The 25,309-nt window shown below is 39.1% G+C and overlaps 1 protein-coding gene across 1 annotated transcript; it reads right to left on the bottom strand.

Annotated features, from left to right (window-relative positions):
- Positions 1 to 1,726: 1,726 nt before the first annotated feature.
- On the bottom strand, positions 1,727 to 25,309 carry LOC117435830 (inactive ubiquitin thioesterase OTULINL-like). Its single transcript, XM_034059287.3, has 8 exons — positions 25,083 to 25,309; positions 17,256 to 17,412; positions 7,598 to 7,629; positions 7,409 to 7,500; positions 6,644 to 6,793; positions 6,200 to 6,328; positions 4,523 to 4,792; positions 1,727 to 4,052 (listed from the first exon to the last, which is right to left on the bottom strand). The coding sequence occupies exons 1-8, from the start codon at positions 25,153 to 25,155 to the stop codon at positions 3,873 to 3,875; spliced, it is 1,083 nt and encodes a 360-aa protein (XP_033915178.2). The 5' UTR covers positions 25,156 to 25,309; the 3' UTR covers positions 1,727 to 3,872.

Raw genomic sequence — 25,309 nt, 5'->3', positions numbered from 1 at the left:
ACACCAGGCCAGGTCATGCCCATCAGCAATGGAGGGTGACGTGGCGACGTGCAATTGGACATCTGAAGCGGGTAAGAATTATTGCAGATTATGGCTAGAGTAGGGCTCCCTAAGGAAATCCTGACTAATCATGGAACTAACTTTCTGTCTAACACGTTACAGCAAGTTTATAAAATACTAAAAATACATCCCATCAGGACATCTCTTTGTCATCCACAGACGGATGGTTTGGTGGAACGTTTCAATCAGACCTTAAAGCAGATACTGAGATGATTGGTGAACCAAGAGCAAAAGCATTGGGCATCACTTCTCCCCTACTTCCTTTTTGCAGTGAGAGAGGTGCCGCAGAGTTCGGCAGGGTTTTCCCCCTTTCAGCTCTTGTACGGCTGACAGCCTCGCGGAACCCTCGATCTGTTGAGAGAGGGGTGGGAGGAGCACAAAGGCTCGTCCAAAAATGTAGTGCAGCATGTGCTTCTACTGAGAGATTGCCTGGATTTGGTCGGTCGTTTGGTCCAGGACAACCTCAAATCGGCTCAGCACCGGCAACAGCTGCATTACAAGAAAAATGCACAAATTCGAACCTTTCGACCAGCAGACAAAGTAATGCTGCTGCTTCCCTCCTCAGAATCGAAATGATGTGCTAAATGGCAGGGGCCATATGAAGTGATTCGGGCTGTAGGAAAGGTGAGGATGATTTAGGCCCTGGTCTAGAGACCTCTAGCACAAAAGACATTTCGATGGGGGAACAGTTACTCCCTGATCAGCAATGAGAGCTGCGTAGGTTAATTGAGGAGTTCAATGATGTTTTTTCTGACGTGCCCTTATTGAATATACCATTATCTCTCCCCCAGGTGTCATGGCAATGCTCGAACTTGGGGTGATTGAGCGCTCCAGGAGCGAGTGGTGCAGTCCAATTGGATAGTGGTCAAAAAGGACGGCACCAACCACTTCTGCGTTGATTTCCGTATGATAAACGCTATTGCCAAGTTCGATGTGTACCCCATGCCTCGGGTCGACGAGCTTCTAGATAGACTGGGAACTGCTAGGTTTATCTCCACTCTGGACCTGGAAAAGAAAACTGGACTAATTTTTTAGTGCAATTGGAAGATCATTCTAAGGTTGCTGCTCTGTGAGAAAGAGTACCCAGTCTAGATTTATTCTATCGAAAACCCATAGCTGTTTATTTATTGGTAATTATTTGTAGAAATACTAGTTTCATTCAAATACGAACTTTCGACAAGTATTTAGGTACATCCCAAAAGGGGTTGCCATTGCATTTGTTTAATGTATTTTAGTATGTCGAAATGTATTATTTGTGTAAACCCACCTGTTATACTCGTATTCACAGCCCATCCTGGTTGATTCGGCGAGATGGTGCTACATTTCAAAATTTTACAAATGAAACATACTACAGAATCTCTGCTGGTAGTCTTACATTCTAAGTGTATGTTTTTACAGTATAGTGCAATGACTGGGGCCGCTATATCTGAACTTAACCCTTTGAGTAGTACGAAAGTACTACATTCGCTGCTCTCTGGTCCCCAAGGAGTACGAACCTACCGGTACGTTCTGCAACTCTAAACTTGAATTACTGAGCCTACAAAACTCCTGATCACATAATGTTGTAACACTAGGTTTCTGTAACACCTTTTATTGGTCTCTTGCACCCTCTGCCAGATATTGACTGAATTACATATAATTATCCCAGTCACAAAAATGTCAACAGTGTTTGTTTTATTTATTTATTGTAAAAATGATGTGGATGTATTTCATTAGTGTTCACTACATACATACAAACATATAGCTTTCAGCTTGTTTGTAAGCTGTACTCGTAATAATCAAGCGCATGCAGAAGACAGAAAAAAAAAAAAAAACTCACTCCCATAGGACCGGCAGTGCATTTTAGAACTCACTACTCAACAGTGGCGTGCCGTCAGGACCTTCAAGGTATTCTCTGCTGACCAGACAGTGCCAAGTAAACCGTCAGTCAAATGACATTACGTTGCCTCACTCACTTGCGTACAGTGTGCTTGCTTATACTATGAAACATACTACTCTAATTATTATATATGTTCATTTGTCTGATGCCTTTATCCAAGATGACTTACAGGGTTTACTAGAGGTTTTTTAAGAGTCTAGGGGTTTCCTGAAGGGGATGTGATCAGCCAGTAAGAGATTTGCATTTCCCCCGCATGTGTCAAAAACAACGACCAAATGCTAGAAAAAAAAAACAGTTGAGGGTATTCTCCGTTTCAATTGAAGGTCTTGAGTGAGTTTAACCAATAGGCGAGAATGTCCTCTTTTTTTTTTTTTTTTTTTAGACAGGCGACCAATCAGGAGTGAGCAGAGGTGGGTCATAAATCTCCCAGGGTATTCTCTGCCTGACTTGAAGGGCCTGCTTTTGCAACCAATGGGAAAGTCAAAGCTCTGATAGCTGACCAATCATTAGTGAGCAACCCCAAAACATGAATATTCCTTGGTTAGCACTGCAGTTAGGAGGATAGCTGGGTTTGCACGATATTGCTTATAAATATACATTGATAAATACAAATACCTTTACATCTAATTATTTCAAATTTTATTTTACACTAAAATAAAAATAATTGAGAAAACGGAGACATCATAGTCAATTTGGTTACGAATTATTTTTCAAGGAGAACTTTCTCTGAAAAATTGGAGGGGGGGTCGACGACTCTGCTACCCCAGTCCATTATTATTTTTTTTTATAATTTAGTCGTTGCCAATTAGTTTTTATTATTTTCTCCCCAATTTGAAATGCCCAATTATTTTTTAGGCTCAGCTCACCGCTACCACCCCTGCGCTGTCTCGGGAGGGGTGAAGATGAACACACGCTGTCCTCCGAAGCGTGTGCCGTCAGCCGCCCGCTTCTTTACACACTGCAAACTCACTGTGCAGCCGCCTCAGAGCTACAGCGTCGGAGGACAACGCAGCTCTGGGCAGCTTACAGGCAAGCCCGCAGGCGCCCGGCCAGACTACAGGGGTCGCTGCTGCGTGGTGAGCCGACCTAACCCTCTCTCCCCCGGGCGACGCTCGGCCAATTGAGCACCGCCCCCTGGGAGCTCCCGTCCACGGTCGGCTGTGGAATAGCCTGGACTCGAACCGGCAACGTCCAGGCTATAGAGCACATCCTGCACTCTAGCGAGTGCTTTTACTGGATGCGCCACTCGGGAGCCCCCCCCCAGTCCATTTTGTCACGGCACGCCACTACTACTCAAAGGATTATTATTATTATTATTATTATTATTATTATTATTATTATTATTATTATTATTATTATTATTATTATTATTATTATTATTATTATTATTATTAATTTCTTTCTTAGCAGACACCCTTATCCAGGGCGACTTACAATTGTTACAAGATATCACATTATACTGCATCACAGCAGACCTTCTGACCAAAGGATCATTCCCATTAGCGATGCTTTTAACAGCAAGGGCTTGGACTCAATGACACACTCACTGCTGGAGTGTGTGACACTCAGTTGTAGTTATTAGATTCAAAAGAGTTACAATCAAATTGGATACTATTAATTTAGTATTACTCAAGTGCATCACCTGTGCTTTATTTAAAATATTTAACATAAGTTTTTTACACTCTCCTTTCCAAATATATACATTATAACTTCATAGTCCTATGAAGATTTGTCAAAAAAAGATTCATACATTATGTGGTTGCTACTGTACCTAGCAGGAAGTGCTGTCCACAAGGAAATGTTTATAGAATCAGAATATTAAACAACTCAAAAAAACAAATCGGGCTGTGACCCACTCCGTCATGACTCAATATTGATTATCACCAGCACCCAACATGATTTACTCAGAGGCTCTTGTGGTTTCATCCTCTACCTATTGGTGGGTAACAGGTATGTTATAATGTCTGTCATCCTCTGTCAGGAGGGTGATCTTGTGCCAGTCCCTCCCACATACATCAGTGAAACTAACTTCAAATTCCTCTGTGCCATACTTGTACAGTCTGAAGGTTTGGATTTGCAGCTGTAATGTGTATCCAAGAAGAAACATCTCAATCTGTAACAACAAAAAAAAAGCCAGATCCTATTCGTAACTTTAAACATTACATTAACAGATTTAAACTTTGACATGTTTTTCAAGGAGTTGTTTTGTACTTTATAAAGACAGTGATTTGGGTGGGCGGAGAGGGGGGAAATGGGTACAGTCAACCTGTCTCTAAGCTGCAAGGGTTAATGCTCTATACTGAGATTTCAATTGAAAGGGCTGGAAGCTTTTTCATGATTTCATCGTAATAAAGTACACAAATAGCCGTGCATTTCAAACAAGTGGAAGCAGTTTCCAATTTCACTGATGTTACCTTTCCAGGGATTGTGTAAACACTAGAGCCAGGTTTTAACTAAGCACATTCTAAACAGGTCCTATCATGTTTACATCGACAGAATGCAAAACAACTACTGTACGCCAAGTCACTCAATCACTTTGGAATTGAGAATAGATTTTCTGCTTTATTTCAAGGCTTAGTTTACCTGCTCAAGTCCACCAGAGTCACCAATGGTGTTCAGGTGATTTAGCATGAAGCTAAAAGGGTCTAAAGATGTGTCCCTTGAGAAAAGGATTGCACAGAAATTGGGGACATCTTGCCCGTGTCTCATGCCCTCAAACATCTCAATGGCCAGGTAGAGCATGAGGAATTTCACTGCCTCGTACATCTTGTACTCGCTTGATTCATCCATGAACAGGAGCTTGCAGGCCTTTTCACGTGCCTTCTTATCCTTGAGTCCATGAATATCACCCCACTATGGAAAGATTAAAACATTACAACAATCCCATGAAAACCCAGGGGAAACTCAGCTCCTTACAGGTTGTAACCCTTTCTTTGGATCTGAATCCCCCTTACAGGAAAATGTCCAACTTACAGAATTTTTAAATGGGTGTTATTTCCCACTAATACAAAACAAAGCTGTATTTAGTAATATATTATATATAGTTAAAATGGTAAAATAAAACAAAAAACACACAACAATGCATGCATTGACTTCAACTTGCTGAAATGCAAATATGCTGATAAGACAAGAACACTTCTACAGTATGCATGTGCATTTCTGTGGAAGTGTCCAAAGCTGCAGCAACATGTGACTCTATCTACAATGTAGAGTACATTTTACAAATAAAGTGCATAGGAAGTGTGAAGTTACTTGCTACACTTTAAGTGACTGTTTAGAACAACCGCTCAGTGTTTCTCAAACTGGTTTCTCTGGGGGAATTTCTCTTGAGGAAACATTGAAAAAGTCTGAGTGTGTTAAACATATCACGTCTGTATATGCACATGAATGGAGAATGCCACTTGCCCTGCACTGAGAAAAGTGTTTCTATAAGACCCCTGCTAAGTCTGGTCTGAACTAAGAGGTAAATTGTTTATCCCTCTATGACTGCATTATCAAACAAAATAAAGACTGATACCCTATTCACACTACCTACAGTACTGGACATAACTTCAATTCAAAATGTAATGATTGTGCATTGTTTGACATAAAATGGACAAACCTTTTAGGATTTGTCACAAAATAAACAATTATTTGTAGATTTAACCATTTACTTCTAAAACAACAACAATGGTGATAGAGGGCTTGGTGACTGCCACGTCTTCCAGACCAGGGATTCTCAAACTGGGGCCCGGGGATCAGCAAACATTACCCAGGGGCCTCCCGCAAGATTCTGGAAACTGCTACTTTTGTACAAGAATATACAAATGTTCTTTCACTGTAGTCGTGAAAGACCAGCCTTGGGATTTTATGCAGAATCTACTGTACATAAAACACAGACTTGAATATTGTCAATTTCTTGGCTTTATTCTACAGTGATCTGACTGTTGTGGTGGTGAGAGAGGCTTTATGACACTAACAGAAAATATTACACTCAAAACATTTACATTCACTGCAGTTCAGTACGTCTTTCTTGTTTGTGATTAGCCTTGTTCTCAGTTTTCAGTTGGGGTCTCTCCCTGTTCAAAATAGGTTTTAAAAAGGATGTCCCATAAACAAAAACGTTCGAGAGCCTCTACTGTAGACCATTAAATGTCTGAAAGGTATAGTTTCTGGTTGTCTCTATTTTAGAATGAGCTTAGTTTGCTTTAAATCTGTAACATTTGCTTTAAAACTGTAACATCTACCAACACAACTTTAGTAAAATGCCATACAGATTACCTGAAACTTCAACAGGTCTATGCATTTACGTAGCTTATAAAAGGCTTTTGGTCCTGTGTATTTTTCTGGTCCGAAGCTGTACTGCTGTATCCAGTTGCAGCCTTGTGAGTAAAACAGCTTCTCAGGGAGCTACACAGCACCAATAAAACATGAGAAAAGAAAAAAAGTTATCCTCTAGAACACTACAGTAAAAAAAGGAATACTTCATGCTATCTACATTTTCATTAATGTCTCAGAAAATAATTCCAAAAACTAAAGTTTGGTTGTAGTTGAAAAATGACATTAGTTCGTAAGACCAGGACAAAAAAAAAATCAAACAAGAAACTGCTGTCCAAAATTATTCAAAACACATATAACAGTTATAAAAACAGGTATGAATTAAAAAAAAATATATAGGAATATGAATATGTACCAATGTACAGCCACCTTTCTTTAAAAAGGTACCTTTGTGATATCTTGCTCTTTCATCCAGGATGGAAAGGGTATGCCATTGCTGAGCACCTGAAACAGTGTCGCTCTCAATGCACAGTAGTTGTCTCCACGAACTCTGCAAATGTACCTGATATTATGTACCCTGTAGATTTCTCCATAGGCCTGAAAACAGATCATGGAGACCACAATGATAAACAAATGACCATGCATCTAAAGCTGTATTAGAGGGGTTCAATACAACAACAAGAAGTTGAAGGAAATTCCCCAATGAAAATGTCATGAATTACATTAACATGCATACTAACTGCTATACTAAGATTACTTCGAAGCACATCTGAGAAAATGCTCAAATGTTTGGTGGGTTCTTGTATTTATCATTGACTCCCTCAGATACATTTATGGTAACAACACTGCACCCATTCGCCCATACTGACAACCTGATTCCAGTTTGGAATACAGGTGGTGGGTACTAAAGCCAGGTTGATATTGGGCTATTTTTTACTGTGGAAACTTAGGTTGACATCCCTGATTATTGACAAGAGACACGACTCATCTAAAGGATGTTCGTTACATTGTACTTGTTAAATAAACAAACTCCCGCATGAACGTTCATAGAGTGCTGTGTTTGTATTACTGAAGATGCCTGTAGACAACTAACTAACTCGGTTAATTGGCCATCCACATTCATGGAATAACAACAGTGAACTTTTAGATAGTCATGTATTTAATGGGTTATAATTGAGTAGCATGGGGAGGATTCTGTAGGATTGTTTATACCTTCCTTATTTGATCAGCATGAGGTGTCATTCCTTTCCATTCCAGTTCACAGTATTCTAGTAGGTCCATTGCTGGGGTTACACTGAGATTTTCTGACACCAGAGGAGAGAAAAAAAACACTAAAGTGCTACACAGCATCAATGCAGACACAGATATACAATTCTGAATCATACATGAAAGAATTCTTACTTTTGGTCATCCCTGGGAAACATCCTTTGTAACTGAAATGAAAGAGGAAAGGCTAAGTCAGTATATCCCCATACTTTAAATTGAGGTGAGCAAAGATGTTCTGGGACTTGGGTGGTTCGGGATAACACATTTCCTGGAGGTTCAGGTCCCTGGCTTACTGTAAAATATGTTGTGAAGTATCTTGTTTGGTTATAAATCATTGTATGTTTCCTGCCCTTGGTGTCTATTGTTTGTAATGTTTTTTAATAGGATATGAACAATAGAAAGTACAGTGCCAACATGATAAAAGCAATCCCAGTAAATATTCCCAATTATGCACAAACAGCCATCAAAACCCAAAAGATCTATAAAAGGAATTTTGTTTTTTGAATGATGTCACTACAAGGTTTTGTTTTTATTCATATATAATCCAGGATCTAAGAGGAATGGTCATGAAGTGGAATGTTGCAAGTAATAAAACACTGCTGTACATGTTCCGTTTTTAATTTACTGCACTGAAATACCAGTGTTGTCTGTGACACAGCTCCTGAGTGCCTTCTGACAGATTCTAGTAGCACACACATAAGACATGGAATTAAATCAAAAGGAAACTTGTTGTGTATTGATGATGTTGTCTGGCTATGCCTTAAGATAAGGATCTACTGTAACATGGGGAATACATTATGAATATAAAATAAAGGTTTTAAATATGAATTAAATGGAATAAAGCGTTTCCTCATTTGCCCTTTGTCTACACAATTATTGAGTGCCAATAAATAACAAGTGGACAAGTGATTTAATTTAGAAACTCAAACTAATCAAACTAACTAACAGACTAACATCAAGGGAGAATGAAATGCTTGAGGGAGAAGGGACAAGGGCCTCGCATTGATCAGTACTTCTTACGAAGTCAGTCAAGTCAGTCGAATGAAATCCAGCGACAGGAAGCAAACCACAGTTTGCAGGATATCAGCACCCCTGTCATAGATGTGAGGAGGACTTGCATGGACACAGTTAGTGATGAACCTAATGATCCTTGTGAACCCGGTCAGACAAACCAGCATAAGAGAGAAAAGAACCTCAACGGGCACAAGCCTGGAGTTAAATGGCCAAGAGCTTGTGAGAAAACTGCATGGGACACAGTAAACACAGATCTCTGCGTTGCATTGGAAAGATTAAGTGGAACAGTTGAAAAGAAGCTGGATAAATTTGGGGACATCATCTACGCATATGGAAGTGAGAGGTTTGGAGTTGAAAAAAGGAAGGAAAAAGTACAAACTATTCCTGGAAAGTCTAGACGGCAGCAGGAGATTGAACGCTTAGTTAGAGAAAGGAGACAGCTGAGGAACCAATGGAGAAGAGCAGAACAAAGTCAGAAGGAGGGACTCAATCTCTTACAAAGGGTCATAAAAGATAAGCTTGCAACATTGCGCAGAGCTGAGCGCCTACGGAAACGCTACAAAAAGAAGGAGCGTGCGAGAGCTAACTTTTATAAAGACCCATTCAAATTTGTAAAGAAGTTATTCACCAGTGAGAAGAATGGCACACTAAAAGCATCTAAGGTTGAGCTGGAGAGATATTTGGAGGAAACACATACAGATTCAAAAAGGCAGGAGCCTATGTCAGTTCCGTCAGACATCCCACCTATCAATCCACCAGAATACCAAATGGAAGACTGTGCACCTAAGTGGAAAGAAATAGAGCAAGCTGTGAAAAAAGCAAGGGCTTCATCATCTCCAGGGCCTAATGGAGTTCCGTACAGAGTGTACAAGAGTGCTTCAGGAGTTCTACGAATTCTGTGGAAATTGATGAAAGTGGCATGGGAAAAACAGGTTGTACCAAGAGCATGGCGCCGAGCAGGTGGAGTCTTTATACCTAAAGAAAAAGATTCTACAAGCATCAGTCAGTTTCGTCCCATTTCCCTATTAAACGTAGAAGGCAAGATTTTCTTCAGCATTATTGCTCAGAGATTGTCAGCTTACCTATTAAAGAACTGCTTCATTGACACTTCAATACAAAAAGCGGGCATTCCAGGTTTCCCAGGTTGCTTAGAACACATCAATGTGATCTGGCAACAAATTCAATCAGCTAAAAAGGAGAGGAAGGAGCTCCATGTGACATTCCTGGATTTGGCTAATGCATATGGTTCAGTGCCACATGAACTACTTTGGGCAGCATTTGATTTTTTCAGTGTACCGATGACAATAACAAATTTAGTGAAAGCCTATTTTGGAGATTTGCAATTCAGTTTTTCAACTTCAGAATTCAGCACTACATGGCAATGCCTAGAGGTTGGAATAATGGCAGGATGCACCATTTCTCCACTGGCTTTTACCATGGCAATGGAAGTAATCATTAGGGCATCAAAATGGGTAGTAGGAGGAGAGCGCTTGGCTTCTGGAATGCGACTACCACCAATTCGAGCATACATGGATGACATGACAACCATGACTACAACAGTAGCCTGCACTAATCGATTATTGGGCAAATTAACCAATAACATTGAATGGGCACGAATGCAATTCAAGCCCACTAAATCAAGGAGCATCTCTATAATTAAAGGCAAAGTAGTAGATAAAACATTCTTCATTAATGGTGAGGCAATACCAACAGTGTCTGAGAAGCCAGTGAAGAGTCTTGGGAGATGGTACGACGGGGATCTAAAGGACACAGTTCGTGTGGGAGAAGTTAGACAACAAGCAGTGGAAGGGTTGAAGAGCATAGACACCTGCGCTCTACCAGGTAAACTAAAACTCTGGTGCTTTCAGTTTGGTCTACTGCCGAGGTTGCTGTGGCCACTGACTGTGTACGAGGTTTCTTTGACAACAGTAGAGAAGCTGGAAGCTTTAATCAGTTCATACATCAGGAAATGGTTGGGAGTTCCACGCTGCCTCAGCAGAGTGGGACTTTATGGTAAAGGAATACTGCAGCTACCAGTCTCTGCTCTAACCGAGGAGTTTAAGTGCGCCAAGGTCAGACTGGAAATGACATTAGTAGAGTCACGCGATAAATGCGTAAGGGAGGCAGCACCTGTGTTGAAAACTGGAAGAAAGTGGGCGGCAAAGAAAGCTGTGGAAGATGCAAAGGCTGCCCTTCGAATTGGTGATATCATGGGGCAAGTTCAGCATGGAAGAGGGGGTCTTGGTTTCAGTTCAACTCCTCCTACATGGCACAAGGCGGCCCCAGCTCAAAGGAGGAAGCTGGTAGTCAACGAGGTGCAAAAGCAGGAGGAGAGGATGAGGTGTATAAAGGCCATTTCCCAGGCCAAACAGGGAGAATGGATGAGATGGGAGAGTGTGGAACAACGCAAGATTGGCTGGCAAGACCTATGGTCAATGGAACAGAGCAGGATCAGTTTCCTCATCAGGTCAACATATGATGTTCTCCCATCACCACAGAACCTAAACCTCTGGGTAGGAGAGGATCCCTCATGTCCTTTGTGTTCATCACCTGCAACATTAAGGCACATTTTGACAGGATGTAAGGTGGCTCTTAGCCAAGGACGGTTTACTTGGCGCCATGACCAGGTGCTGCGATGTTTGGCCTTAGCATTGGAAGACAAGCGTAACATGACCAATAAGTTGCCACCTGTTCCATCAAAACATTACACACAAAAGACAACATTCCTCCGCCCAGGAGAGCAACCACCAAGAAAAGGTGTTAAAACCAATCCTCGCCCAGGACAACTGGAAGCTGCTAGAGACTGGAATATGCTGGCAGATGTTGGTCAACGGCTTATTTTTCCACCTGAGATTGCCACCACTAACCTTCGACCAGATATTGTCTTGTGGTCTGGATCAGCACGCCTTGTTCACCTGGTAGAGTTAACAGTGCCATGGGAGGATGCTGTAGATGAGGCGTATGAGAGGAAGAAACTGCGGTATGCTCAACTAGCCACTGAAGCGGAACAGCGAGGATGGAGAGTTCGGGTTTACCCAGTGGAAGTGGGTTGTCGAGGATTTGTGGCACACTCTACAACCCGGTTTCTCAGAGACGTCGGATTCAGTGGCCAAGAGTTGCGTTGCACAGTGAAGAACTTATCTGAAGCAGCAGAGAGGAGCAGCAACTGGCTGTGGTTGAGACGGAAAGATTCTGGCTGGGGACAGGTAAGTAAGCTGGGCTGAGTTGAGTGGGGGACGGAGGGGGGTGATGCTGGGACGCCAGAATCACCGTCGAGCCCTCTTGAGGTGTCGTGGGCTAGTCGACGAAACACTGAGGATGGAAGGTGCCCACTTGAAAACCCCAGAGATGTACCCTACTTGGCTCAATCCAGACGGTTGTCATGCTGATGCGCTGGGGAGGCCGCACTTTGGTTGATCCCCGGAGCCAGCATCGCAGCCGTTGTGGTGCTGATGCGCCAGGGAGGCAAAATAAGCTGATCCCTGGAGCCAGCATTACACTTCAGCCATTAACACCAGACAGAAGGATATCTACATCATCATATGGAAGGAAACGTAAATGGAGGGAGACACATATGGATCACATTAGTTTACTGTAAAGCTACGTCTTAGTTGGTGCTTATCTTGGCGAGAGCCGAGTTCAAATCAGCATGAAGTTTTAACATCTACTCTCGTGTAATGGAAATCAAATCTAAAACCACTCATACGGTATTTTATACACGATCATTTTGATTTCATTTCCTGGTTTCCATAGAAATGTGTTATCTCTGCAGTGAATTGTGCGTTTGTGTCCTGGGCAAGATTTAACCTGTAACTAAACTCCACAAATAAATACCTCTCCCAGTATGCACAGCGGTAGATGATTCAGTAAAAGAGATATTCCAAAAACCAGGCAGGATATTCAAAAACCAGTGTTATTGCATTGAAATCGTGGTATAGTAACGAGAGCTTTAGTAGCAATGCTTTAGTGTTAATTAAATGAATCTGTTAATGCTTTGAAATTGAGTCGATGAGGTTGTTAATTAACTTATTTCTCGTTAAAAAGCTTAATTGTCGCAGGCCAAATACATCACGTCCTGTCTCAACGACTAAATAAGGGGAACTCGTTAATCAAAATGCATGCTAACGAGATCAAGAAAAATGAATGGAAGCAGAATTTATGGAAACTACCAGCGAGACGGCTTTCTGACCAGCAGCAGCCAAATGGAAATGAAATAAAAAAATAATGTGAATATCTATTTTTTGTATAATTTGTAAACTTCATTTAAAATTGTGCATTGTGTCATGCAGAATGTACATTTATTTAGAACACTTCACATATAAAATGCTGATTTACGATTATCTGGAGTGTGGGTACAGATTTAAAAAAGAAAAAAAAATGGCATTTATTTTTTGTGTTGTAAGCCATCTATCTATATTGGTTGGAATTTATTTTCTTATGCTGACATCTACTTTTGTATGTATTTTAGTATGTACGATTGTAGGCTATAAATACATATATTTGAAGTGTCATTTGTGTTTGTAGTTGTTAGTTATTGTACATGTCTACCATGTGTGTAACACTTCATTATACATTTATTAAGCTTTTAAAATTAGGACCGAACACCCAAACCCAGTACATAATGTATTTACAGTTAATTGTTTGGTGAATTCCTCTAATCACGCATATTCTCACTACATTACAAATACGTTACGCAAAACCCATGTCAACGATCTCGATCACATTAGGTATTCCATTCATGGCCATGGCGATATCTTTTGAAAGCAAACCCCATATTGCACTTTTTAGCTATTAGACGAAATGTTTATAGAATACTTAACAACTGCTATTAGGAGCATGCTGCATGATTTGTTTATTATTAATAGTGTTATAATTAAACTATACCAAATCACGTTTTTAATTACAACGAAGGGAAAATATGTTTTTGCTGACTTTATAAGCATTTGGGTGACACAGTATCGGTTACCTTCATTGTAAATAAAAAGATTTGGTATCATTTAATGATAACGCTATTAATAATAAATGAATCATGACTATAGCAGCAGTTTTTAAGTATTCTGTAAATATTTTGTCTAATAGTTTAAAAAGTACAATGTGGGGCTGACAGGTCTTGTTTTCAAAAAAATATCGGCACAGACATTATATAGAAACCAATGGAATACTGTGTGTGTGTGTGTATGTATGTATATATGTATGTATGTATGTATGTATGTATGTTTAATAGAGAGAGAATATGTGCATGTCTCCTCCATTAAGTTCTAGCCAGGATTGTAGATATGTATTACTGCCACAGCTTTATCTTTTCACCTATTGATTCTCCCCATTGCCACTGTACTTTATGCATCCATGCATCCTTTCCTGCGATGTCATCGGGCAGTGTGTTCCGGGCTTAAGGTTACAAATTGTTAAAACAAGTGAACAAATCTCATTCATAATCACAAGTATATAAAAGTTTAAAATATTTCCATAACTACAAATATTGAATTATCTAGCTAGTCTTTGTATCGTCGGCATCACAGCCGCTGTCTGTTAAATTTCTGTTTCAAGGTGAGTTATAGTCTTTCGTAAATTAAAACCCTCCTTTTCCAAGTGCAAATGAACTCCTGATAAATTATAACAATTAACACGGATTTGCTTTTACATTTCCACGCAAACAAAATGAACAGTCGCAAGAAGCACAGCTCATAAGATATACCTTTATTTTGTAAATTAACATCATTTCAGAAACCACATTAGCATAATTATTTAACAACGAGATAAGCATAAAGACCTCTTGAAAATGACCAAATCAATGCTACATAAATATTTGTTGATTAACATTAGAGTTATTATTAACAAACTTGAAAATCCAGCCCATTATCTCTTAAAGTGATTGCAGCTTAAAAAATAATTCCAGAAATGTCCCCTTCAATGTACATTATATGGGGCTCAAATGGTAGTTTAGAATGAAATCTATGTTTTAAACAAATGTACAGGTATTTTCATTTTAAAGCATGCTTTCCAGAACTACAATAAGATAAATAAATTTCAGGTTTGCAGCCTTGCTTTCTGATTGTCTTGCACTTTTATAGTCATTTCATCTACAGTAACCAACCGCTGCTTTTAAGAACATAAGAAAGTTTACAAACGAGAGGAGGCCATTCAGCCCATCTTGCTCGTTTGGTTGTTAGTAGCTTATTGATCCCAGAATCTCATCAAGCAGCTTCTTGAAGAATCCCAGGGTGTCAGCTTCAACAACATTACTGGGGAGTTGGTTCCAGACCCTCACAATTCACTGTGTAAAAAAGTGCCTCCTATTTTCTGTTCTGAATGCCCCTTTATCTAATCTCCATTTGTGACCCCTGGTTCTTGTTTCTTTTTTCAGGTCAAAAAAGTCCCCTGGGTCGACATTGTCTGTACCTTTTAGGATTTTGAATGCTTGAATCAGATCACAGCGTAGTCTTCCTTGTTCAAGACTGAATAGATTCAATTATTTTAGCCTGTCTGCATACGACATGCCTTTTAAACCTGGGATAATTCTGGTTGCTCTTCTTTGCACTCTTTCTAGAGCAGCAATATCCTTTTTGTAACGCGGTGACCAGAACTGAACACAATATTTTAGGTGAGGTCTTACTAATGCATTGTAAAGTTTTAACATTACTTCCCTTGATTTGTTGACCTTTTTTATAGCTTTCCCACATTGTCTAGATGAAGACATTTCTGAGTCAACATAAACTCCTAGGTCTTTTTCATAGTTCCCTTCTTCAATTTCAGTATCTCCCATATGATATTTATAAAGCACATTTTTATTGCCTGGGTGCAGTACTTTACACTTTTCTCTATTAAATGTCATTTGCCATGTGTCTGCCCAGTTCTGAGTGCTGTCTAGATCATTTTGAATGACCTTTGCTGCTGCTGCAACAGTGTTTGCCACTCCTCCTATTTTTGTGTCGTCTGCAAATTTAACAAGTTTGCTTACTATACCAGAATCTAAATCATTAATGTAGATTAGGAATAGCAGAGGACCTAATACTGATCCCTGTGGTACACCACTGGTTACCTCACTCCATTTTGAGGTTTCTCCTCTAATCAGTACTTTCTGTTTTCTACATGTTAACCACTCCCTAATCCATGTGCATGCATTTCCTTGAATCCCTACTGCGTTCAGTTTGAGAATTAATCTTTTATGCGGGACTTTGTCAAAAGCTTTCTGGAAATCTAAATAAACCATGTTGTATGCTTTGCAATTATCCATTGTCGATGTTGCATCCTCAAAAAAATCAAGCAGGTTAGTTAGACACGGTCTCCCAGGATATTGTTACCATATAGGTAATTTTCCATTTTAGATCTTATTATAGTTTCCATAAGTTTACATATAATAGAATGACTGACAATGCTTTGCAGCCAGTAAGATGTTTGACTCAAAGACAGTGATGAGGTCAAACTACCCAGGAAGTACAAGTCTAACAGATTTCCCTAGAAGGGAAAACAAGCCAACTGAGAACTTATGTTTACCTACTGTAGTACCAGCTGCTATGCTTTAAAATGAAAATACATGCTTGAGATATTATGTGAGACCTGAAAGTCAATGGAATTTACTCGTATTTTCCCAGGATCGGCAAAGCTCTAACTATAATTTTTTTTCTGCTTGTGGATTCTTGTTGTACATGTAGCAGTTTAGGAATGTTAAAGAAAGTTATTTTCCTTAGTGCCATTTTCAGGCTAAACCCGCTTTCACAAAACAATTTGAAACACATTTTATAAAACACTTTTTATACCAGTTTCTGAAAAAAAACTGCTGTGTGAATTTAGTACATTTTATGAGAGAGCGACAACTTGTTCTTTTGATGAAGGGGTGACGTTGTTTATATTGGTATTTCCATGAATCCACAGACGCATGTTGAGATACAATGTAAATAGATAACAAATGCTGTGCTAAAGTGCTCTTCTAATAAAATACTTTAATTCCCAAACCAAAGACTCATCTGGGATACCTGAAGAGACCCTGTGAATTTGAGAAAATGAAACTCAACCTAACTAAAAAGTATTGTTTGAAATGCCTCCAAATTTCTTCTTGTGACAGGGAGAGACCTGTCGCTGGTTCTTGCGCAAATGTGTGCAGCTGGGACATGGAACAGGAGACACGTTGCTAGGCAACCAATTGAGCAGTTAGGCTCGTCCAATACTGAGCTGATCGGGAGGTCCGGATTGGCTGGGGGGTTTGTGGGGGCGTGTCCGGGGGAGGCTGTGTGCAGCTCAAAAGGCGTCTGCAGGATTAACTACTATGGAACCCTTCAACTGCAAGACGGTGCCTGTAAAGCCTCTGTCCAGCCAGGACTGCCACAACGACCCGGAGTCGCTGAGAGGCCGGGACTTTGGGAGCAACAGCAGTAAGTTCGTTTATATTAGTTTATACCAATACAGAGAGTGTTAATGTAGTATGGTGGCTTCCTGGAACGTCTCTTTTTAATGAGGCTAGCACTCGCCGTGTGTAGCAAACATTTATTTTTAGCTTTGTTTTCTTTATTAAATCTGATACCAGGCCTATCACTACTGGTACCCTGGTGACAGCCTGTGTGTTAAATAAAATCTGTGTGCCTGTGTGGCGTGTCAGCACCCAGTGCTCTGTGTCTGCCTCAGTATTATTCAGTGATGACCCACACACACCTAACACTTCCCCCAGTACATTTCTATTTCTCACTAAAAAAAACAATGATATCTTGATATTATTTATTTAAAAAAAAAATTAACATAAATCAGTCATAAAGGTAAGCCACCAATGAAAAACAAATGTACTTACTGTTTCAAAAACCGCCCTATGTAAACATATGGCTTTTGGATAAAAAACAGACCAAGTACAAATCCAACTCCTAGTATTAGCCGTCCTTCCAATGTCTGCCACAAAAATCCAGACAACCAGTGGATTGTTTGCCTCACGGACTGGAATCCACTTCTATCTAAAGTATTAAGGAAAGAAGGATCAGATTACAGGACGCTTACATATTACACAATAATAGTCTATTTTTCATTGCATACATATAAATCTTGTTGGGTTATTTATTGTGGTGTCAATAAATTCACTATTGAGTTTTTTTTACCATACCCCAGGGCCACTCTACTCCAGGCCTGTGTTACAATGGTGAACTCATAAAACAGCAATTAACAAAAACAATGTGGAGAAAACTATGTGGAGAATGAATACAGCAGGGTAGAAAATATGACCAGTCAGCCGCCTTTGATCAAATAATATGAAAAATCTGATCAGCCCACCTTCCTTCGGGGGACCACCTCTCAATAAAGTCAAGAATCCACACAGCCATATTGGTGGAATAGTGGTAGAGATACAAAATGTCCAAGGTGGTTTCCATACAGCCATATTAGATTGTAGGTCAAAGACAAGGTCACTCAACACATTCCTCAGTAATGGTTGTACAGTAATACAGTACCTTTTAGGTTCCAAATCAATACAACAAATAGTATCGGAGATACAATTAACAACTCTGCTCTTTACTGAGTGCTCTGGTATGCAAGCCACTCTAAATGTGTTTCATTAACTCAGCTCTTTGAATGTCTAATATTTGCTAGCTAGGTGGATGGAGTTCCTGTTACACCCATGCATTTTTACAAAAAAATGAAACCAGCAGCAGAATCTAGAGAATGGCAGCCCTTTTCCTCTTTATGTTGAATAAACGAGAACGTACAGTACACACAGTTCCACATGCAACTGCAGTGTCTTAACTAGGGCTCCTAGTTTTTTTTTTCCATCTCTCTCCCTTCCTCTAAACCTTAATTAATAGTTGTTAAGCCTTAACTGAATACCAGATTGTTTAAATTAGCGACGTGCTACTAGAAACTGACGCAGTGTAAATGAATAAGCTGAATTCGGCGATTAAATCCAGAATGAAATTCAGTTCAAACAGAATCAGATGAGATCAATGCACGTCGATTGTGAACTCCATCAAGATATGAGGGTAAAAAGAAACAACTTCCTTTGATAATTAGTGTTTGGTTAAGAAAACGAATCGGCTCAAAATATGCTTAAAGGGACAAAATAAAACCCGAAAACTAGAAGCCCTACTTATAATGTGTACTTCGTTAGTCCTGCATAAATACTTTAAGCCCAAATATCCCATGAATATAAAGTCTGTGTGAGCAGTAAGATGTTACAGTATGCATGGATAAAGATAAAACACAATTATTCAACTTGATACATACTGAACATTATTCCCAACAATAGTTTCCAAACCCTTTTAGAAAACCACAAGGTGAAAGTGTGTGAATGCACTTTAAAATAATTGAAAATGTCACCAAGTTCTCAAAGCTTAACAAGTTTGATATACTGTACAGATAAGTATACAGATAGATATGTATAAATATGTAGGAATGAATACTAGACTATGTAATTCATCAAACTTGCCACATTCGATTTTCATTCAATACTATATAAATGCAATACTTACTGTACTAAAACAACTGCACAGACACTGAATACAGTTGAGGGAAAATACATTAATCATGAAGACAACAAGCACTCTAGCTACACTGTGGAGCTAATATAGCCAGTACAGTCAGACATTTAAGACATTCTTTACAAAGATTTGAATTTGCCACCAATCTCCCGAATGATACAGCCCCTCTTATTTTTCCACAGTACATTAGAGGAGGATTAGAACATAAAAACATAAGAAAGTTTACAAACGAGAGGAGGCCATTCAGCCCATCTTGCTTGTTTGGTTGTTAGTAGCTTATTGATCGCAGAATCTCATCAAGCAGCTTCTTGAAGGATCCCAGGGTGTCAGCTTCAACAGCATTACTGGGGAGTTGGTTCCAGACCCTCACAATTCTCTGTGTAAAAAGTGCTTCTTATTTTCTGTTCTAAATGCCCCTTTATCTAATCTCCATTTGTGACCCCTGGTCCTTGTTTCTTTTTTCAGGTCAAAAAAGTCCCCTGGGTCGACATTGTTTTCAACATTTATTTCTAACATTGCAAGTTCATTTTTAGATTGCATATAGAATAACACACTCACCCATGTGTTTGAGGTAGTTATTCAGGCAGTACAGTTACTGTACAGTACTGAACATGATCTCACCTCTCTACTGGGATGTATTCGTAAAAGGGCAGATTTAGTTGATTTGTTTGCAATTCAAATGAAAGCAAGCTTGGCTGTTCACTGACAAAACCAGCTGTGAACAGTAACACGAGCCTGCCATCTGCCCCGTTTAGAAATATAGGGGAACTTATTGGACATAACTTGAACATTTTATATTATATGGATATTTAAAACCAAATACACTATACTGCATTACATTTGGTGGATTACGGCAAAAAGTGTATAGTCTCTGCTCCATGCCCATACTTTATTATTATTATTATTATTATTTATTTCTTAACAGACGCCCTTATCCAGGGCGACTTACAATTGTTACAAGATATCACATTATTATTTTTACATACAATTACCCATTTATACAGTTGGGTTTTTTACTGGAGCAATCTAGGTAAAGTACCTTGCTCAAGGATACAACAGCAGTTTCCCCGACCAGGGATTGAACCCACAACCCTCCAGTCAAGAGTCCAGAGCCCTAACCACTACTCCACACTGCTGCCCAATACTCTCAAACTGGCAGAGGAAAAGAACTACAGGCTTACAAACCTGTATGGATTTTGATTGTACCTTATTAAATGCCACTCCAGACTCATTTACAATGTTTAGACTAGCAAAAAGCATGGATTTTTTCATAAACATAAAAGGATTGTTTTGTCATTCATATCTGGGGACGTTTAACACCATTTGTACAGATGCTTTAAACAGAAATGCATCTCCACATATGTCCCGATTCATATTCTAAATAACTTGTGCTAAAGAATGTTCTCACTGAGCTTTACAACAATTGGATATGCGAAGAAACAGTATGTTAAAATGTGTGTTATGCATATGTGCAAACTTAGTTTATTTTAGATGCGCTGTTTAAAATTTTTATTTTTCACAGTAAAACACGTTTAAAAGGTACTGCATATCAACAGGACACTCAGTACCGCATCTCCAGCCCTGCCCCACCCCTTGTTCGCTGTATTTTTCACATACCTCTTCATAGTCGTGCATACTGATAAATCATCTCCTGATCACTCGTTTTATCACCAAACTCCTCAATAATGCGATCCAAGTCATTACTTTACTACTGTAACATCTCAAAAAGCTCTGCAAATGTCTGTGATATTCTTTGAGCACTGGATGCAGAAGCAGCTATCTTGTTTGTTTATGGCCGTGTTATCTCTGAGGTGCTGGGGCTATGTGTATTGCTCAGATCCGCCCCTTTTTATTTTTTTTATCGACTTCTCTTGGCTCCTATTGGTCTCACTCGGCCATTGAATGGTTTTCTCGGCTTTTTCCGTAGAAAAAACGACTAGAGACCTTTGTTTTTTGATGATGTCGGACAGGGTCCGACATTGGACCGGAAAGGGAAAATTGTAATGTCGGACCTGGTCCGACATAGGACCGCAAAGGGTTAAAATGGAGATTCCCTCCCTACACATCCATATTGAATGTTTCAACATCTGCACATCATTCACCCTGTAACTCTGTGTGACAGGGTGGCGCAAGGGATGAGGCCCAGAGACAGACTGCAGTTCAAACAAAAGACTTTTATTAAATAAAAAAACACAAAATAAACAGGCACTAGGGCCAAACAAAAAAGTTCTTAAACACAAACAATAAACACAAAGTAAAACCTTACAGAAATAAGTCTTCCAGGCTGAGCTTTGCCTTCACTGGATTGCAACATTAACCACAAACCCAGCACCCCAAAAAAAACCCCACACTTGCTTCCTCAGCTACCTCTCCCTACTAAGGAGCTGAGGCCTCCTTTTATGTCAGGTGGCTGGGTGCTAATTGATTACTCATGATTCCCACCTGACACAATAAACCTGGGCAGGGAGGAGAATTTAACCCCATCCCTGCCAATAATTACTCCCATAGACTCAGACTCCCATATTAAAACATGTTTATTAGTATTATTCTTATACTGGAAATCAACACTGCTTTAAATTTAAGGTTCCACAACTGTGTGTGATCATATCGTGTTCTGGAAGCAAACTGGAGATCTCCATTGAGAACATTTAATTGTCAGGGTAGCAAAGTGACTTCACAAGCAATGATCTTCCAGTCGATACAGAGGCAGCAACAGTAAATTGTGATAAGAATGTTACATAGTGTTTTTCATGTACTGAAGTCTCAGTGTACTGTATATATATATATATATATATATATATATATATATATATATATATATATATATATATGTATAAAAGAGAATCACAGCTGAAATATTGCGGACATGAAAAAATTAGAAACTGCAACAATATAAAGATGACCATGGTCACACGTCAGTCAATCTGAATCACGGTATGAAGCCATGAGCTGCAGACTAGATGGAATGGAAGATGTGAATGGCACACACAAAGATCTATTTTAGTCAGAAATGCTAAGGTACAATAAAATGCATCTGATATGGAAGTTATTTTTTGCATGTCCTAGTTTATTTGATGGGTTTGTGTATGTTAACTGTGGATCTAAACTATTGCTAGACAGGTGAGATTATTAGTCTGACTCCACAACCTCCTGACGACATCAGAGGTTATCTATAATTTAAGATCTTGGAACCACCCATAACATCTGAATGCAGTCAAATGAGCACTAAGCCTCTTCACAAAGTAGTTCTCTCTCCCCTTGATCATCGTGGAATGGAAACCATTTGGAGGACGTCGGTTTCCCCAGAAACAGCACGCATGTATTACAAAATTCAAATGAGACATTTAGATAATGATGTGGTATAAGGCTATCTGGAAGATAAACAAATAAGGATATGCGGTAAACAAATGTGATAAATAACCAAGTTAAACCTTTAAGAATCCAAAGAACATAATATTTTATATTTGTACAAGGTCCAAAAACAACTACAGTCCATGTCAACCTTTTAACCTAGCATTTACAGTACCAGAAAAGAGACTATTATTTAACATTATTATGTGATTTTTAAAATATATATATATTTTAGCAGGAAGCCTCAAACATCCAGCTAACTATCGTATAACTTCTTAATGTGTTTATCATTGACATTGTGGAGAACTGGAGACTATTTAAAGAACAGACCAGTTGACAGTGATCAGGTAAACTACACAACCGTGTATGCCTGCTCTGTTACATATCGTTCCTGTAGCATCACACTGTCATGCTGTAAGCTGGAATCTAACTTCTGGCATCTAATTTATTTAATGATTCATCAATGAAAATCAATAGACATTCAGTTGAAAAAAACAAAAAAAACAAAGACAGGCTCTCAAATCTTAAAATGTTAACATTGTTATATCGGTACAGAGGTTCAGATTTTAAAAACTTTGTGTTTGCTAATGATTTTGTGAATCTCCTAAAGTATATAATGTTAATTTAATGCCAAAAAATCTGCTCCACAATAATTCAAAAAAAAAAAAAACAGATTCACAGATTCAGATGTTTGTGAAAATCTTTCCGTTTGAAATACAAAGTAGCTGTGATAAGAAAAAAAAATTGAACAAAAATTAAACCTCTAGAGAACTGGTTTAAGTTAAAATTGTAAACAGAGTAAAGGAAGTGGACACATATTGAAAATATGCACACACAGTATTAGACTTACAGTATAATAACGTATCCTGTAAAAAAGTGTATCGTTCACATGGGCGGATGTACAAACTACACAAAATAATAATGTCAATACCAAGATTTAGCACAATTTACTAAGCAGTTTTCAAGATACTGTTTGCAAAGTGTCACATACAGATGGACAAATGTACAGTAAAGACCAATATTCACCCCCATATTGTTATGTAATAGTTGTATTACAGTAGCACCTATCAGCCAGGTCCCCATACCATTGCACTATCAAGCTCTGCAGCTAATACTGTAGACTTGTTGGTTTCATCCCAAGTCTCCAGCAACCGGTGAAGTCTGTCTGCCCAGAGCTCCAATCACCCAAGCTCTGTCAGGCTTCTTTCTAACTGCAATATACAGCACATACAATGTATTTCACATCCCTGAAAACAGCTCACCAGCTTTGGAGACATGGACTCAAACTTAAGAGAAGTCTCCTTTTATTATAAAACTGTGTAAACAAACATTAAGCACTGTTACCACTATTAACTTAAAAAAAGGCCATATCCCCTCAGGCCAAGTGGGATTTTCATGTGACAATTTGGTCATGTCAAATAAACAAAAACATTTATGTGTAACCTTCAGTTTATCTGCAAGCTGGCATATAAATGGAAACCACCCTTACATGATTTGAGCCACTTAGGGAAATTTGCTTAAAATGTCCCATTGAAGAAGTTTCTTCAAAGTCTCCTGAAAGACGTTCCCTGGTGATAGGTGGGCTCCTTACCAGACCATTTTTTAATATTATTATTTGTTTATTTAGCAGACGCCCTTATCCAAGGCAACTTACAGAGACTAGGGTGTGTGAACTATGCATCAACTGCAGAGTCACTTACAAGTGCGTCTCACCTGAAAGACGGAGCACAAGGAGGTTAAGTGACTTGCTCAGGGTCACACAATGAGTCAGTGGCTGAGGTGGGATTTGAACCGGGGACCTCCTGGTTACAAGCCCTTTTCTTTAACAACTGGACCACACAGCCTCCTTCATGTACTAGATTCTTACAAGGTGAACTACAATATTGCTACACTGCTGGATAATGTTCACTTACATTCAATAAAGTTATTCTGCTGGGATCTGAATAAAATTCAGGCAAGTTATTAGCCTACCACATAGTTCAGGCCCATTCCCTAAGCTGAGCTTTCAAGAACCCTGCTGCAGCTCATTCTGAAAGAAGGGCTGACATGTTCAAGCTCCAGTGATTAGTGTAGCTGAATCCCTTGTACTCTCTAAAGAGTAATAAATGTCTATAATCATTTCAGAAGTCCAGAGTCTTTCATTTTGTTGATGTATTATTACTGCCACAAATAAAAATAAAGAAATACTGCTAATACCAACACGGAAATTTACTAGTAAAATTAAAATAAATAAACAAATACATATATAAATAAAGCACAACCGCAACAAAACAAGAACGTGAGGTATGACATTTCGCTATATATTTCAATGAATTAAACTTCAGCATTCACACCCGTATATTATTATGTTCAAAATCCTGTATGCGTAACATACATGCACTCTACAGTTCTGTAGCATGAAACGGAGATTTGTATCACTTTCCTCCAATATCTGATACATCAGTGCATTATTTTGCTGGAAAAAAAAATAATAATTTGAAGGATATTTTTGTCAAATCAGGACTGTCTGGCAAGATTTGATTGCATTACTTCTGCTTTCTGCATTTACAACACAGGCGCACTGTATCGGTTGTCCCTTGGTGTCACAGGAGAAGCATTGAAACCGTGTAGACATTAGCTTTAACGTATCAGAAAATACATTTGGACTTAACTGGAGACACGTTAGTTGTGTATAAACCACTAGTTGTGTATAATTTTGTAAAATGAGATATGTGTTTCTTCGTTATAGAGATGCTACGGTTCTACAGTACTGTAACATGTAACCAAAACTAGCTTTGTAAATGAAGTATTTATTTTTCACAGCTTACCTGTCAGAGCAGATGGGAAATTGTCATTGCTGCCTTTGGTGTGACTTTCCATTTTGCTGCCAGACTGCCCCATACCACCATATTCTGTTTTTACAAAAGATAATATTAAGTTTCGCTTTACACGGCTAATGTTTGTGACAGCTCAGTCGGATCCAATCGGCCGATTCAGAAGTGAACACGGAAGGGCAGGTCCTCTCTAAACGAGGAAACACGAGTGAACCAGGCGA

The sequence above is a fragment of the Acipenser ruthenus genome, chromosome 3 (genome assembly GCF_902713425.1).
Source record: "Acipenser ruthenus chromosome 3, fAciRut3.2 maternal haplotype, whole genome shotgun sequence".
Lineage (NCBI taxonomy): Eukaryota > Metazoa > Chordata > Actinopteri > Acipenseriformes > Acipenseridae > Acipenser > Acipenser ruthenus.
The sequence above is the reverse complement of the archived record's forward strand: the minus strand, read 5'-3'. Positions and strand labels throughout refer to the sequence as shown.